This window comes from Gallus gallus, chromosome 1 (genome assembly GCF_016699485.2).
Source record: "Gallus gallus isolate bGalGal1 chromosome 1, bGalGal1.mat.broiler.GRCg7b, whole genome shotgun sequence".
NCBI lineage: Eukaryota > Metazoa > Chordata > Aves > Galliformes > Phasianidae > Gallus > Gallus gallus.
This window is the reverse complement of record NC_052532.1, coordinates 90,898,160-90,916,328: the sequence shown is the minus strand read 5'-3', so window position 1 is coordinate 90,916,328 and position 18,169 is coordinate 90,898,160. Positions and strand designations below refer to the sequence as shown.

The window sequence follows — 18,169 nt, the reverse complement described above, 5'->3', positions numbered from 1 at the left end:
TTAAAAAGGCAAAAGGAATTCCAAGAGTTGAAAGGGGAAGAAAAAGATAAATACACATCTACTTAACTGCAATAACCCAGTAGAAATACATCTGCTCCCCTAACTTTCTTTTCCATTCCTGGCCTCTAATATAGTTTTTATACACTTTGATATTGGTACCATTCACATCCCATAACGCCTCGTAAATGTCTGGTACTTAGACCTGAACTCTGTGATGCAGCAAATCAGGTTCCACCATTTTCCTTTATCCCTTTTATGTAAACCACACATTTCACTTTTGAACTACAGTGTAAATAAAATTAAGGATATTCTGACTGAATGCAGCTCCAGATAGCTTACTTCAACCATTCTCATTTGTAAATGGACATATAGTATGGTTTGGGGTTTTTTTGTCTGCTTTGAAAATACTTTGTTTCTTGGGGATTTTTTCTTTCATTCCTACTTTCTAGGACATGCAATTAGATATGATGGGAACCTTAGAATTCACTACAGCTACTGTTGGGTATAGCAAGACAATTCTTAATGAAATAGAAACGTCCATTGCTAAAACTCAGGTTCCTTTATGATGCACTTTGCTGAATTGCAAAATGCTTGAGGTTAGAGGAGACCTCTAGAGTATTTTGTTCAAGCAAAGGTTTGCCCAAGGCCCTGTCCAGGCAGTGTGTGAAGATCTCATAGCAGGAGACCTTGCATTCTCTCTGTGCAGCCTATGTTAGCACTCTGTAATAAGTGTTTCCTTAAGTTCAGATGGCACCTTCTGTGTTCCAGGTTGTGCCCTTTGTCTCTTGTCCTGGCACTGAACACAACCAACAAGAGACTAATTCTGTTCTCTTTGGGCTCCCTCTGTAGGTTTTTATACACACCATTAAGATCTTTCCTGAGCCTCCTCTTCTCCATGCTGAGTCATCCCAGCTCTCTCAGCCTCTCCTCACAGGAGAGTCCAGTCCCTTCATCCTCTCTATGGTCCTTCACTCAATTATTTCTTGTACTGAGGGGCCCATAACTTGACTCAGCACTCCAGGAGCAGCCTCACCAGTGCTGAGGGGGGAGGGTCACCTCCCTTCACCCACTGTCAATACTTGCTTAAGGCAGTCCCGGGCACTGTCAGATGCCTTTGATGAAAAGTTTCATCTCTGGCTCACATTCAATTTGATGTCTACCACGACTTCCAAGCCCTTTTCAACAATGTTGCTTTTCAGCTGGTTCACCCCCAGCATGTCATGGTTCCTGGGGTTGTTCCTCCCCAGGTGCAGGATTTTGCACTTCTCCTTGTTGAATTCCATGAGATTTCTGTCAGCCCATTTCTCTAGCCTGTTGAGGGCCCTCTGGATGGCAGCACAGCCCTCTGGCCTATTGCCCATTCCTCCTGATTTTTGTGTCATCTGCATTTTGCTGAAGATGTTCTCTGCTGACACAAAAGTCATCTTCTCAAATGGTAACAGTGAGTTTTCAAAATACTTTTCAAGTGCAGAAAACAAAGAAACTTGCTCTTCCAAACAAATGTATGGAGCAAGACAGGGTGGAAAATCACTTCATAAATGATTTTGGTGCAACCTAAACATTAAGAAATTCAAAATTTCGTATAGCAGTACGTAAGAAAATAAATAGAAATAAGTTTCACATAAAATAATCCAGATTATCAAACATGCATTCCTCCAGGCTACAGCCTGAGCAATCAGATGATCTGAGAGCAACCCAAATGCAAGTTCTTGTACCTGGGCTGTGGCAACCCCTACTATGAGTACAAACCAGGGGATGTAAGGATGAAACATAACCCTGCTGAAAAGGGCCTGGGGGTACTGGTGAATGACAAGCTGTACATGAACCAGCAATGTGCTCTCGCACCCCAGAAAGCCAACCACATATATCCTGCATTGCATCAAAAGCAGCTCTACTCTGAGCTGGTGAGACCTCACCTGGAGTACTGTGTTCAGATGTGGAGTTCTCAGTACAGGAGAGATGCGGACCTGTTTAAGTGTATCCAGAGAAGGGCCAAGGATCCAAGGGATCCAGAGAAATGATCCAAGGGATGGAAGCCCTCTCCTATGAGGACAGGCTGAGAGAACTGGAGCTGTTCATCTTGCAGAAGAGAAGACTCCAAGGGGGCCTTGGAGTCCCTAGCAGCTTTTCAGTACCTAAAGTGGGGGTGGAGCTGCAAGAAGGAAGAGGACAGACTCTTTTACAGGGTCTGTTGCGACAGGACAAGGGGAAGTGGTTTCAAACTATAAGACAGGAGATTTAGACTGGATATAAGGGAAAAAAAATATTAGAGTAAGAATGGTGAGGCATTGGAACAGGCTGCCGAGACAGGTGGTGGAAGCCTCTTCGTTGGACGCATTCAAGTTCAGGCTGGAAGGGGCTTTGAGTACTCTGATCTAGCTGTACATGTCCCTGTTCATTGCAGGGGAGTTGGATTAGATGACTTTTAAGTGACCTTCCAACTCAAAAGATTCTATGATCTACATGGTAATTTTATCATCATTTGTTCATTAACCTTTATAATGTATGTACCGTGATACATGTGAAAAAAAGAAGAGGTAGAAATGCAAATCAGGAAGAAGGCTGTTGTCAGTAAATTTTAACATTCTCTCTGTGTAGTTCTAAATGTCAACATCTAATCAAGTCTAATCTATTATTGATTTTCTTTCCTGTTTTCAAAATGTCCATCTGTGTTACCAATTTAAATCAGCTTTTATTTCTTGAGGTACACCTCTCCAATATAAGATAAATCTATCAGACTATAGCTATTAAAAATAATTTACTAATTTTCTCTAATATGATGGAAATTCACTAGTAAAAAGCTTCAGGACATTATTTAAAACTACCTGTTACTATATTAGTAAGGAAAATGATTATTAGTAAAATGGACAGGGTAAACATTATTATAACTTTTGGTATATTCTGACAAAAACAAGTACGTCATGAGAAAGTAATAAAGAGGAAAACTAGCTATTAGAGCGATGTCCATTCTAATCACAGAATCACAGAATGGCCTGGGTTGGAAGGGACCTCAAGGATCATGAATCTCCAATCCCCCTGCCAGGCAGGGCCACCAACCTCCCCATTTACTAGACCAGGTTGCCCAGGGCCTCATCCAACCTGACCTTGGACACCTCCAGAGATGGGCCATCCACAAACTCTCTGAGCATCCCGCTCCAGCACCTCACCACTCTCTCTGTAAAGAACTTCCCCCTGATATCCAACCTAAATCTTCCCTCTTTCAACTTAAAACTGTTCCCCCTTGTCCTGCTGTTATCTACTCTTTCAAAGAGTTTATTCCCTTCCTGTTTATAGGCTTCCTTCAGGTACTGAAAGGCTGCAATGAGGTCACCCTGCAGCCTTCTCTTCTCCAGGCTGAATAAGCCCAGCTCTCTCAGCCTGTCCTCGCAGGGAAGGTGCTCCAGTCCCCTGATCATCTTTGTGGCCCTTCTCTGGACCCTCTCCAACGGCTCTCTGTCTTTCTTGTATGGGGGGCTCCATACCTGGACACAGTACTCCAGATGGGGCCTCACAAGAGCAGAGTAGAGAGGGACAATCACCTCCCTGTCCCTGCTGGCCACCCCTCTCATGATGGAGCCCAGGATACCATTTGCTTTCTGAGCTGCAAGAGCACACTGCTGGCTCATGTTAAGTTTGTCATCCATCAGGACCCCAAGATCCTTCTCTGCAGAGCTGTTCTCAAGGACTTCTCCTTCCAGTCTGTATAGATGCCTGGGGTTCCTCTGGCCCAAGTGCAAAACCCTGCACTTTGCCGTGTTGAACCTCATTAGGTTCACCCGGGCCCACCTTTCAAGTCTGTCAAGGTCACTCTGAATGGCATCCCTTCCTTCCTCCATGTCAACCACACCACCCAGCTTGGTGTCATCATCAAATTTGCTGAGGGTGTACTCGATTCCATCGTCGATGTCATTGATAAAGATGTTAAAGAGCACCGGTCCCAAGACAGACCCTTGGGGGACTCTGCTTGTTACCAGCCTCCACATGGACATAGAACCATTGATCACCACCCTCTGTCTGCGGCCTTTCAACGGATTTCTTATCCAATGAGTGTTCCACCCATCAAATCCACATCCCTCCAATTTGGAGATAAGGATGTGGTGGGGGACCATGTCAAAGGCCTTGGTCAAGTCCAGGTAAATGACATCAGTCGCCTTCCCCTCACCCACCAACATTGTCACTCCATCATAGAAGGCCACAAGATTCGTTAAGCATGACCTTCCCCTGGTGAAGCCGTGCTGGCTGTCTCGGCTCACACGCTCATTCCTCATGTAATCGAGCATGTGATCCAGGAGGATCTGTTCCATGATCTTCCCAGGCACAGAGGTGAGACTCACCGGCCTGTAGTTCCCTGGGTCCTCCTTGCTCCCTTTCTTGTAAATGAGAGTGATGTAACCCTTCCTCCAGTCAAACTACATTCTAACTATGGCTATAACTCAGGGTACCTAAGTAACATTTTAAAACATGCTTTTTTTTTTTTTTTTTTTTTTTTTTTTTTACCTTTTAAATACTTTGCATATTAAAATATTCACTCTGAATTTCAATAAAACATTTCAAATAAAGCTGCTCACATATTTCCAAGAGCAAGACAAGGGAAAATATGTTTTGCATTTTTAATTAATGAACACTAGCATTTCTGTCATTCGGAGTATCTTGATAGCAGTTCGCTGATATCCTTTGCTATAAGTTCACATTTACCCAAGCTGAACTTGTTCATTATATTACACTGAAATTTTGGCACTGCCAAAGCTTATTTATTCCTAGTGCGTTCCAAGCTTAACAGACTCTACATACCAATTTGACTGTACTGTTACCACAGAGCAAACAAGCATACTCCAACCTAAGACAGAGAAGGTGCACAAGAGGTTCTCTCTTTGTATCTCCTGGTTGCCAAATCAATAAGTGCAGAAAGCTTCCAGCAATATTCTCATCCCAACAGATCTCAGAAAGACAAACAACCCAGGTCAAATGCAGCAAAGTGAGGAATGGAACAATGAAATAAAGGGAAATCGTGGGACATAAACTATCTAGAAGAATAAGGTTAAGAAAAATTAAAAGAGAAGAACAAGTAAAGTTATTAGGAGCTAAAGAATGAGAGGTCATAGTTAGGTCATAGTGAGGACAACTTTGTTGTGTAGCCTCTAAATGAATATAGTTTTCTTCAAAATTCCTTTGATGCTTAACACAAGTTACTGGCAAAGTGAATGCCTTCATGACTTATGCCTATGCCATGTAAAATGGAATCTCTCTTGCCTTATTTCAGATTGTTTAGTAGAGAATTATTCTGTCAGTCTAAATAAACCAGCATTCTATGTGAACGATCAATGGAGAGGAAGAGAATAAAGATCTTCTGAAAATGTAAAAAAAAAATGAGGTCAGAAAGGATATTCATATTAATTATATTATTACATCAATGGGATTAGCAATTCCCACATTTAAAAGTTAGAAAAAGCCAGCACAGAAGACACTATGACTCATGGTCTACATCAAAGATAGTTGGACCCTAAGACCGTGGGGGTCAAACATGGACCAGCTGGATAAAGCCTCTGCTGTGGGTCTGAGGTTTTGCCTTCAGGAAGACTGTTCAGACGTACAACATGGCAAGAAAGTTGCAAATCTTTAATTCACTTCATTTGCATTCAGCATTTTGACAAATAGAGTTTTGGTAATTTTTTAATGTAGGATCAAACCATTCCAAACAAAGAACTACTTAGTTATGGACAAGAAGAAGAAAAAAATGCAATGAATTTAGCCGAAGCATACACTGAAAGCTAAGGTGTCATATCTACTTGTACCACCATTTGTCTGTCAGATGCTGAGTGTATCATGTAACACAAGGTGTACAGTTGATCAATGAAAGTATCACATCTTCCTGATACTCAATTTAACACAAGAAACCTAAACTTCAGGAAAAGATAGTAGTCAACAGAAGCTTTTTTACGAGCATGTGAGAAACTGATTGCTTAGAATGTGCAGTGGGTGTCAAAAACAGGTAACCTAAGATAAAACTTTTGGCCTTTAGTTCTTCTCCTTAGTTCAGAGGCTGAAAGGAATATTGGGGGAAAAAAAAAAAAAGTTCTAAAGAGATTAAACACTGGAAAAACAACTCTATGTAGTATAATGTTTGCACAGGGACATGTATTAAACAATAGCAGCAAGAAATGTTGACTCATTCCAGCCATTAGCATTCATTTTTCTTTTCTAAACAAGATGCCCCTTAGCTTTAGATAGCCTACAGAAAAAGGGGGTATATGATAACATAATTATACTCATCTTCATTAAGAGTAACCATTAATATGACATTAATAGTGGTGAGCAACTACTTGCACAACACTTTATATATAGACTTACATATAGTTGTAACTATTTCCCTTTTCCTTTTCTCTATCTTAGTAAATAGTTTTATCTCAGCCCATGAGCTCTACTTTGTTTTTTCAATTTGCTCCCAAATCCCATTGGGAAGGGGCCAGTGAGCGAATCACTGTGTGCTGCTCAGCCACTTGCCGAGTTAAACCACAACAGAGATGTTTAGTATATTTCTGAAATTAGGAAATAAAACCTTTTATTTTTTTAATTCTTGATCTAGAAATAATTAATTTTATGATGTTTTTATCATATAATATCATATACCAAATTCAGAGGAAAAACATTCTTACTGATGTCTCAGCAGCAATTGGGTTTAGTTTCTCATTGCATCTGACAACAATATGAGTTCAAGTTTGGTTTAGAAGTTCACGTTTCTTCATTTCTAAATATTAACAGTACTCATATTTACCTAAATAAAATGTTCCTCCAAGAACTAAAGTCCACTAAACTGAATGATTAAAACTAACATAATCCTCCTAGTGCTTATTCCTGCTGTATCATTCTGGCATGTAAACATTTAACAGCTTCAGCAACATAAACAAAACAGAGTGGAAACACTACAGAAGGAGTGTCTAGATCTCCATTCATTTTTTTTCCCAATATGTCCAAAATATGTTTGGACAAGATAATTTTCAATTTTAGCCAAAACTTTTCTATAGAATTTTATTTTAAACCAGCAGTTGGAATGCATTGGGAAAACTGGCTTGGTACATTTCAGAGTTAATCACTCACACCAAGATTAAAATGCTAGTACATTATTTTAAAGAATGCTTTCTAATTAACTCTTTTATTCCTTTTATTTTAAACTAAGAAGTATCCAGCAGCCAGAAAATGGAAATTACAGCAGCAAGTACACTCTAACCAAGGGTCCCTAGCCAAGACAAATCACTCATTACATGCATCAGTTATACTGTTTGCTATACGTGACTTTTCCCCTTTTGTCCTAGGTGCAGAAGCCATTAAGTGGATTGAAGCTGTGAAACTCCCAGTAAATATACCTTTTTGCTATGTCCTCATCCTGTGTATGTACCTTCACAGGAGCTTGTTACAAATGGCGCTTCTGCCTATCCTTCTTTTTGCATAGAATGTACACAGTTATGATTTTATTCTAAGCTTAATCTTCTATATTTTCAAAGAAGGAATGCTGTATCACAAATGCAGTTAACATGCCTGCATACTAAAACATTCTAGATTGCTTTGGTTATGTTAGTAGTTTTCACCTAAGCACCACCTATGGTATCCAATGAAGAGTAGCACTGACCCATGAGGAGCAGGTGTGCATCTAGTCATCATTAATCTGGTATCAGCCTTCTTGGAGAACCCATCAGGAAACAGTAGATGCCTTCAAAGACTGTCTGGAATTCAGTCAGCTCAGAATAAATAAAACCACTTCTCTTAAGAGGGGAAAAAACCCCTCAGAACAGAACAATAATTTTTAGTAAAAAGTATTATATGTTTAAATTCTTGTTTCCTGAATGACTTGAAGTAGAATCTCTCCCAGCATGCTGTATAGCCTGGTTTTCTGACTAAAAGAATAGTAGATATACCTGCTAATAACCAATTACATTTTTACTTTCTTACTTCTCTTCACTGCATCCATAAGCTGGAAGGAGCAGGGAAAAGCGAGAACTTGAAAACAGATATAATGTTAATACTTAGCTATCAAATGTGCAAATATAAAACCATTACTGAACTTGACTAAATATGTATTGTTCACAAAATATCTGTTTATAATCAGAGATTTTAAAGTAACCATCAAAGCTGAAATGAGTTCAAATACTAAGCATTCTACTATTAAGAAATTGATTAGAGAATTAAGGAGCTTGATAAATACAATTAGAATTTATTACCTAACATTTCTAGTGAGAAACCTTAACATGTGTTGTTTGACTCATGTAATTAGTGAGACCATTATAATCCACTTGCAAGAGTGAAGGCACACTTCAAGTTCATCAGATGCAGATTCTGTTTAGAAGTACAAGTGCACATAGTTACCCTGACAAGGGAGACAGTGGGAGAGGCTTCTGGAAAAGGAAAGACGGTAAAACGAGAGAAGAAGAAAATCTTTGCTATGCTTCTGATGCTGGGACTGTTTTGGGCCAGATGGCAAAATGACTTCATTGGAAGAGACCAGTCCTGGTCATACATTACTATGGCAGCATGTGACCAGGTGAGCAAATGAAGCACAGCCTTCTCTGGTATAGAATACAAAGCAAGATCAGTATTTAATTTTTCATCAGAATTTCAGTTTGGCTCCTTCTTTGCATAAAAGTCACAGTAACATAGAACTTTCAAACACAGCAGGGAAAGTATTCGTCCCTCCTCCTGGGAGGGAAGTATTTGTCAGGGGGAGTGTGAGAGTTAGGGAGAAAAATCTGAAGAACTTGGGATTGTTTAAACACAAATTTTGTAATATACTATTCTTTACAGATTTTCAGAGAACAGGGAAACGTTCAGATCTAAAGCACCTTAGCTCATCAAGTTTCAAGCCCGTGCTTGACGTTCATACAGTCTATTCTACACTGTTATCATTATCATTTTTCAAAAAATAAAACGTTTATATGGCTTTGAATCAAGATTTCAGAATTGATAAATGTGAATTTTGCCTTTTTATACCCAGAGACAAAATATTTTCAAAATTCTTAGATCATTCTACAGAAGGGGAGTTTTATTTTTAATCTAAATATAATTTGCTCATAAAATATTTTTAAAGATATTTTACAAAACTGCCTCTATTAGACTGTCAAAAGAAACAGCAGCAATACCACAATGTTTTTTAATGTGGTCTCAATTAAAAGATAAAAGACCCTATTACCTTAAAAACAATGACAACTGCTGGGGCTTCATATATTTGGAATGCAATTAGATTAAAAAACAACACATAAAGCTATGGTACCTGCTAGCATAAAATTTCAGGTACCATGAAACAACTGTTTAAAGAGAAGGAAACCATTTTTACAGTATCATCAACTGGGAGGAAAAACACCTGTGCATTGATTGTACGAGTGGTGTTTCTTTATTATATATAAAAGCATCTAAAGCATAATAAAAATACCTGCATTGATTGAAAATAATAAACCTCTGATGATTAAATCATCAACATTATCACAGTGCTCCACATTTTTGTTTTCTTATGGGACGATAGAATTTAGTACAAATCCAGAGATCTTAGTTGGTGCTGGAAATGCTAACATACTGATGTTTTGCATCATGTGAGTGAGACAATTCATTATAATTTTCCTACTGACTAGGAAAAAAAAATTAAACATGACTGATGAGCTTCAGATACCCAAATAAAATTGACAGTCGATTTAAAGCCAACTTTGGCCTCAAAGCTGTGTTCCCCAGAAGATTAAAAGTCATACTTGCATTACAAATGGGTGCTGCATTAATTGAAGAGAGTTCTCCTTAATGCCTTTATTTTAAACTGACTTATTCTTAGACATGGGAAAGCACAAGTCTACCTACACACACACATGCACACACGAGAAAAGGTCTCACAAAAGCAATAATGAAAGCATCATTGAAACTAGTATAAGGATTGATGGAATAAGAGGTAGACTGGAAAACTATCTAGAGAGGTTAAAAGAGGAACGAGTGAGTTGAAGGTAATTTCAGTGTTAAATTTAAGGGGCTTTTGCATAGTATGGTCTGGAAGTATTCTGGCATCATTATAATAGAAGATGGACTGATGATTACTTTGAGGAATAAATACTGAAATGAAAAAAAGTATTTACAAATTAAGTATATTAAACAAAACACAGGTGTTCACGTTACTAAAAAGTCATACAAATCTATTCAAGAATTGAAACAAACATTATTTAAAAAGTTCTGAATTTTAAGTTGTCACATAGTAAGTTGACTAAGGCAAAAGGTATGAGAAAAAAGTGTCATTCAAAAATTAAAAAGCAATCTAAGAAAAAAGTATGGGAAATACTTTTTCATAGAGTTAAATAGGTTAATTTGTGCAGACCATTGTGCAAAAAAAAATCCTGTATTTTTATTATGCAAGAGAAATCTTCACTAGCAGTTCTTGGTTCTAACACTCCACTATAAAGACTGGTGTATCATTTACAAGTTCAAAAATGGTTTCTGAAGATGCGTTGTTCACAACTGATCTCTTTCTTTGACCTCTTCTGCATGACACACAGTTTCCTGATATCAGAACAGATTTGGCATAAATAATTTCTTTCCCTACTTCTCTATTTCTGTATTGTTCACCTTTCTATCTTTGTATCACAGATTTCATCATTAAAGGGCATGACAAACAAAAAGCCAGCCTCTTTTTTATGTCAATTTCAAGGCAGAGTAAGGCAGCGATCCTAATGGAGACATTCCATTTTACACATCCAGCTGAAATAAGGAAATATCCTAACTGTGCTATATTTGGATTCAACAATAATACAATATTTCTCATACTGCATATGCATATCAGCTTCTAAATATAGGTGATTAGTTAAAGGAGACTGTAATCAAATTAGGCTCTAATTTTACAAAATGTAGCAAACAAATTGAATATTAATGTACTGTACATCTTACTGACAAAGCATCTACTTAACTGACTTCTCTAAAATTCACAGTTGAGAAGTCTGACATCACATACCCAGGAGGGCCCTCAGATAGAGTTTTTAACTAATTATTTAGATCTAAAATATGTACCTGGAGACCCAGGAGGAGCTTCCCATAGGAATATAACTGAATTTCTTGCATACTCCTTCCATCTTTCATTTGAAAACTATTTGATTTGCCAAAAATAAAGTTTGATGTTGAAACACTGACCGTTAAATTCATAGGAAGGTAAGAATGGTCATTCTGGATCAAACCTAAAGTATAGCCAATCTGATTTTGAAGTCCAGATGAAGAGCAGCCTACCGCAGATCCTTTAGAAAGGAACTTAGAATAGGAGGCAGATACAGGACAGTCACTATCTCCATGCTAGTGTTAGACTGGTGTCTAGGAACTGCACTGGTTTGTTTCCTAACACAAGCATGACACCCGCTGAAACTGAAAACATGGATCTCCCTGAATAAATCATGAGAGATGGAGAAAACAGTGCTCACTAACCATCACGCTGTTCTCTTCAGCTTATATTTCCATAATTCCTTCCAGCATTAACCTCCTTTCTTAACAGGGCCAAGCTGTGTAATTCTGGAAATATTTCAGTTCCTCTGAGGTGTTTTCACACCCCAAATTACATGAGAATTACAGAACAGAATTACAGAAGAAAATGAAATCTTAACTGACAGTTGAGCTATACATTTTGTTATCTTTAGTTCCATACCAATCATTCTAATCTGCCCAAAATAACAAGATTTCCAAACAGCAGTTAATACTGCTAAATACAAAACCATGAATATATGATGAAGCATTAACTTCAAATCTGTTCACCTCAGATATCTCAGATATATACGGCATTCCAGTCTAGACTTTTGGGTAAAAAAGTCATTTTATGCATGTCTACACCTGTGGAGGTTCGGTAGTCATCCTTACCACTGAAAAACAAATAGGATAGAAATATATATTTTTTAAATCTTAATGGAGTGGGGCAAGTTTTGTGTTTTCCATACATGCTTAAAAGAGAACTAAACTTTTACCACAATAGCTTTTGGGTTTGGGTTGGTTTTGGGTTGGATTGGTTTTTGTTTGTTTGTTTGTTTTTTGGTCTAATTATGTAAATGCTCACAAAGAATACCAGCTGGACAACTGAACAGCAGAATCTGCCATGGTGAGTACAATGCAGGCAGCAGCACAGCCTACTTCCCAACACCTACATTTCTCAATGAATGAGGTATCCTCTAGCAGTAAAACATCAGCATCCGTGTCATTCAGAGAAAAGTTCAGCTTCTACGCTTAGTCCTGGTTTCTTTAATACTACAGGAAAATTCTGAGTGCTGTATTCAAAAAGAGTACTTTTCTGCGATAGACTGTACTTATGTAAAAATAAACGTGGATAAATACAAGCCAACATCTTTGAACTGATGAAGAACTCAAGGTCACCAATAATCTGTCTCAGATTTTAATAAGTGAATCACAACGCTCTATTACATACTTTGAGCTATGCAATTTACATCAGGCATAATCATTGTGAAAATAGATGCTATAGGAATTTTAGATTTGATGCTTGACACTGTTTCTTAAAACTTTTTTTTTTTTTTTTTTTTTGCAGGAGGAACTGAGTGTGTTTGCATTTTAGAAGGAAGCATATGAAACAAACCTTGCATAACCTAGAAAGATACAGTGACACCTGGTAACTGAAAAAGCATACAACTTCCTTTTATAGTTCACTGGTAGACACGATGAAGTATGCAAGCCCTATAGTTTACTTCAGAAATCAATTGTCTGGTAAAAGATAACAGTAACTACAGTTTGCAAGGAACTGGAATGCAAAAATTCTTTTTGGTTAATACGTAAGTGGAAACTTACATGCATGCTTAGCAAAGGATAGCACCATACTATTAACTGATGCTATCTCTATCTTAACAGCTCATATTTTACACAAAGATCACATTTCAAATGCTCTTATTCGCATCTTTAGGTCTAAGAGTAGTTGCTCAATCCAGCATGTTCTAGCAATCAAACCAACCAACAACTCAGGCTGAAATCTTGCAGAATAATATGACTGGTTTGTAACTAGATGTCACACTCAATCAAAATATAGATGAATGTGCAGGCACTCAACCCACACTATTAATTGAGGTTTTTGTTTTGAGCAGTTCAGTCTCAGACTGCAGTGATACAGGTTCCTACGCAGTTCCACGGCCTTGCTTACCTACAGGTTTTTTATTAAAAGTAAAATCTAGTTCTTGGCATGGTCATTATTTGTTTTTTGAACCTACCACTCCATTAAGATGAATGAGTAAGCTCACTTCTCTGTCAATAGTATTGTTTCTGTCTGCCTTGCTACACATACTGTAAGACACCATGAATTGATTTACTGGTTGAAGAAAGACAACCTGAGAGTCTTGGAACTATATCAAAACAGATATCTTTTTGTTCGCAGAAAACAAACAAAAAGATAAACTACAGCATGGTTATTTAGAAGACTGAATTGCATTAATTCTCTGAAAATCCCTCTTTATTAACAGAAAATAAATCATTAAGAATGAAGAAGAAGGGCTTTCTGTCTACCAGACTGGATTAATAAACTTATTCCCCTTCCACCCTTTTCCCCCATCCAACAATCCAAGCAAAATCTTCCCTTGCAAGTTTGTACTGGTGCTGGTATGCTTGTAAATACAAAACAGAAGGCCAAACATTTTGGATAGTAAAGCTAAGCTAAGTTATAATGACTATAACTATTAGTGAAAAGCCAACACCAACTAATGCAAACATGTTTCCAAGACATATAGTCTGAAATATCACCTTATAAGTTTAAGAAAGTTTAAGAATTTTTTTTGCTGAGCCAACAGCACAAGATTTCAAAATATTCTTCATAACTGGGATTCTAAACATTAGTAACTGACATTTTAATCTTATCCACTTAAGTGTTACGTAATGTGCAACTGCTTCACTGTACTTATTTTCTTTTATTCAATTTCTGGTTTTAGAGGAAGTCATCATTAAAAGTTGATGTCTACTGCTAGCATCTTTAAATGGGTGAAAATCCAGTAAGTCTTCAGTTCATGTGTTTAGTTGAGTTAGACTAATTAGACTTCCATGGTAAAATGACAAAACCAAAGAAAAGAGATCTCTCTCTTTATTAGAGGTTTCAAAACAAAGAGCAGAAAGAGAAGTTTTTCAGAAATTAAGAAACTTATCAGTACGTTGTGCAGTCACTGCCTCAATACCTGAACTTGTTGGGAAAAGTTATGACAACACCAAAAATCCACTCCAACCTTGATAGACTTTTCTTTGGGCTAAAGTGCTTTGGCAATCATTTCCCCCATTTTAACTGCTTTTTAAAATTATTACTAACTGAATCCCAAGAATATCAAATACTGATTTATAAACTTATTTAAAATGTCCTAATCCAACTTGCACTACTTAATACAAATTCTTTATTTTTGATGTGTAAAATGTCTCAGTTATCCATGGCACACATTTAAAGAGCATTCCTGCATCTGGTTAGGTCTTATGGTAATGTGGCAGACGTTAGTATGCACTAATGAGAATGACATAAAAGAAGAACTGGGTTGCGCTGCTTTCTATGGGAATATGATGTTGTCTAAAACATGAGTAAGGACAAAATGCAATAGAGCATTAATATGACTATACGTTATCCATTTACCCAGAATGCTGAAGGGTTTTGTGCCTGAAATATCGTATCTTCCTGTTTTCCCAGTGTTTTATCCTCTCTTTTTACTGTTACCCATGTAAATATAATGAGCACAGAAAAAAGAATGTAAAAACGAAGCGTGAAAATAAATGAACTACAAATTTGGTGGTACTCCACAAGTAAAAAGCTGTTTGCTCATTACTTCCCAACACAGTCATATTCAGCACTTCTTTCAACAATAATAGGTAACATAATTTCCGCTAGAAGCAGCATTTAGAGCTGCCCTTCAGCTCCTGTATTTTCACTCACATCCCAGTAGAACCCTCGACTGGGAAAGGTAAATTGTACAAAAGCAAATAGCAAAAATAATAATAATTAAAAAAAAAAAAAGTAGGAAGGACTCTGAATGTAGGAATAGATACATCCTTCCTCCACAACTAAGTAGGGAGATGTGTAACAAATAGTTACGGAAATGCTTTGCTCTGTCCAGATGTTCAATAACGTAGAACACAATGTTTCACAATCAGTGACTTTTTTTTTTTTCAGTTCGTCCTAACAACGTTTGATACCATCTGAGTGTGCCGTGCATTTTAATCTTCATTTCTCTAAGTAGGGTGATTCCCTTTCCAACCCACAGGCATACTGCTTCAGCACGTACATTACAACCTAAGCAATTCAACAGCCGTCTTCAGCTGGACCTGATGAGCACGCAGCTGTGACAAAGCCTCTAAACGAGGATTTTTTCGAGCAATCGAACCAGGTGTTAAGGACAACGATGTTTCTTAACGTGCGCGACGCACCCTAAAGCCCGCTCGGTACGAGCCTATCCCTCAGCAATCCCATTTCACATAGCGGGATGCCGCCGCTCTCTCTCAGCGGGGATAACTTTCAGTCCGCTGCAAGTTCGGCCGCTCCGAAGGGCAGCGCACAGCCGCGGCTCCTTTCAGCTCCGTGCTCCCCTCTCACCCGCACCCAACTTTCACGGGGCCGCCCCCAGCGGATGCCGCCGGACAAGCCCCGCCGGGCGACTCCCGGCCGCAACGCCCGCCCCGCCGAGACGCCGATCCCGCTGCCCGGCCGGGTGCTGATCCCCCTTCCCCACCGCCCCGTGTCCGCCGGAAAGTTGCGGCCCCGGGGCCGCCCTCACCTTGGTTGGAGGCGCCGTGTCCGCCGGCTGCGGGGCGCGCCGTCAGCAGGGGGAGGAAGAGGCCGAATCTCCAGAGCAGCCCCCGCGCGTCGCAGCACCCCATGGCTGGGGCCCGCCGAGCGCCCCGCGTCCTCCTTCAGGCCGGCGGAGAACGCCGCGGCGCGACCCCCGCCCGCAGCCCCTCCGGGGTCCGGAGCGCGCCGCGCTGCCTGAGCTGCCGCCAGGGGCTGCCCGGGCCGGAGCGGGCGCATCCACCGGCGGCGTCCCGGGGCACGGCGGCGGCCAGGAGGGAGAGCGGGAAGGCGGCGAGGGGTGCGGGAGCCCCGCGCCGCACAGCCGCGAGGGGCGGCGGCGCTGACGAGGGGGAGAGCTTCGGCAACTTCGGGCTGAGCCCCGCTCCTGGGCGGCCCTTCAGCCTCTCAGAGGCGCTGCCGGCAGCTCCGGCAGCCTCCTCCGCCGTCCGCGCCGCATCCCCGGCCGGAGGCACCGCCGAGAGGCTTCAGTATCCCATAGCGGAGGAGGGTCCTGCCCCGCCGCCGGGCTGCTCCGCTGCAGGCGGGGAAGGGAGCGGGGCTGGGCGCCTCCTCACGCTCCCCGCGGCATCAACAAAACTTGCGGGGCGGCATCTCCGGCCCCGCCGCCGCCGCCTCTCGCCCCGCTCTGTCTCTGCCTCTCCCTCTCAGCCGCGGCGGCTCTAATACGATCTCCGCCGCTCGCTCCCGATCTGCGTGTCGCGCTCCCGGCCGCGGCTTTTGGTGCCGCCGCTCCCCCGCCGAGCGGCACGGCCCCAGCCCGGCGGGTGCCGGTCCGCCGGGAGGGCGGCGCGGCCCCGCGCCGGGGGCGCTCGGGCACGGGCGGCCCGCCGGCCAAACGGGCGGCCGGGAGCGCGCGGGGAGCGGCACGGGGGGGAGAGCCTTTGGGCGGCGGCGGCGGCCCCTCCTCAGCCGCCCTCAGAGGGGAGTGCGGGCGTGAGGTGCGCGGCGCGCCTCGGCGAGGGGAGGGGAGGGATGGAGGGAGGAGAGGCGCCCCCTCGGCTCGCAGCCCGCGGGTCAGATGCGGCCGGCTGGGCGCTAGAGGGGGTTAGTTGACAAGGCAAAACGCCCGGCCGCGGCGGCGGGGCCTGGAAGGAGCCTGGCGGGAGGCGAGCGGCGAACTTGGCGCGGCGCTGGCAGCAGGCGCAGGTGTGCGAGGTGGAGGTACGGCTCTGCCTGCTAGCCGGCCTGCGCCGCCCCTCCACCGCAGGCAGTGCGAGCTTTTGGGACGGATTTACTGCGTGGGTGCTGCACTTGGAGCTGTCCCGGGTGCTGGGACAGGTGGAGTTTTTTCTTTCCTTTTGTTTCTTTTCGTTGAACATTTCAATTTCCGGACTTGTTCAAAGACAAGAGAAAACAACAACAAAACAGGAATCAAAGAATCACAGAATTGTAGGAGTTGGAAGGGACCTCTGGAAACCATTGAGTCCAACCCCCTGATAAAGCAGTTTCCTGCAGCGGGTTGCATGTTTAGATGTCAAACATGTCTTGAGTATCTCCAGAGAAGACCACCTCTCTGGGCATCCTGCTCCAGGGTTCTGTCACTCGCACACTAAAAAAGTTCTTCCTCATTTTTTGCATGGATCCATATTTCTGCATATGAGCTCCTAAAATCAAGTATCCAAATGCACACGTAGGAGAAGAAAAGCTGTTTGATTCCAAAAGCTTCTGTGTGTCCGCAGATCCCTGCAGTCAGTAATAATGCAGCCACAGTGTCCTAAACCAGTGCACAGCTGAGCTCCTCCTGAGATGCCTGAGCAGACACTCAGAGAAGCTGTATATGGAAACAATCACTTTGTAATGAAAGAAAAAAGAATACATTCAGAACTTAGATTTAAGAATTAGGTCTTAGATTAAAGGAATTTTTCAGTGAACAAAGCCAACAAAGAAATACACATTTGATTTATTATTTTTCTAATGTGAGTTCTTCCAACTCATAGCTGTTCTAGAGTGTTGCAAAATTTCCCACTTTTAGCTTAATCAACAACCTCACATAAGAGAATGAAATCTTATTCAAAAAGAAAGCTTAACAGGAAAAGCATAAGGAAAAAAATATAAATTGTCAAATAGTGATTAGCATTTTGCCTTAGTTTCATGTTGAACATATAAGAGGAGAAAGCTCAATGTTTTGAGTTTCGCCTGAAATACATTATGAAGCATTGCAATCTACAGTGCCTCAACAGTGTTCTACTTTGGAAATAACAAGGTTAAAAGAGAGTAACAGACACATTGTGTGGTTGGATTTTGGGGGATGAGAATTCAGATTCTTTGTCTTCTATTCTTATTTTTGGTTCAGTAGTAAGGTGCTTTCCAACTATACTGCCAGAAGAAATTAGTGCAGGAGGTCTTATACAAAATCTCCCTATTTAAAATGGGACAATTGGGCCGTGCATATAATTGACACAACTGCTT

The 18,169-nt window shown here is 41.2% G+C and overlaps 1 protein-coding gene across 7 annotated transcripts in view; it reads right to left on the bottom strand.

The window, feature by feature from the left end:
* EPHA6 (EPH receptor A6) overlaps nucleotides 1–15,973 on the bottom strand; it is a 498,846-nt gene extending 482,873 nt beyond the window's left edge. For 6 of the 7 annotated variants that reach the window (XM_015297990.4, XM_015298005.4, XM_015297999.4 and 3 more), the window contains exon 1: nucleotides 15,726–15,973. In XM_015297990.4, coding sequence (XP_015153476.2) covers nucleotides 15,726–15,828 — 103 coding nt within the window. In that variant the 5' untranslated portion in view covers nucleotides 15,829–15,973. The remainder of the gene's footprint in view (nucleotides 1–15,725) is intronic. The other variant, XM_015298018.4, reaches the window with a different exon arrangement.
* Nucleotides 15,974–18,169: the final 2,196 nt, after the last annotated feature.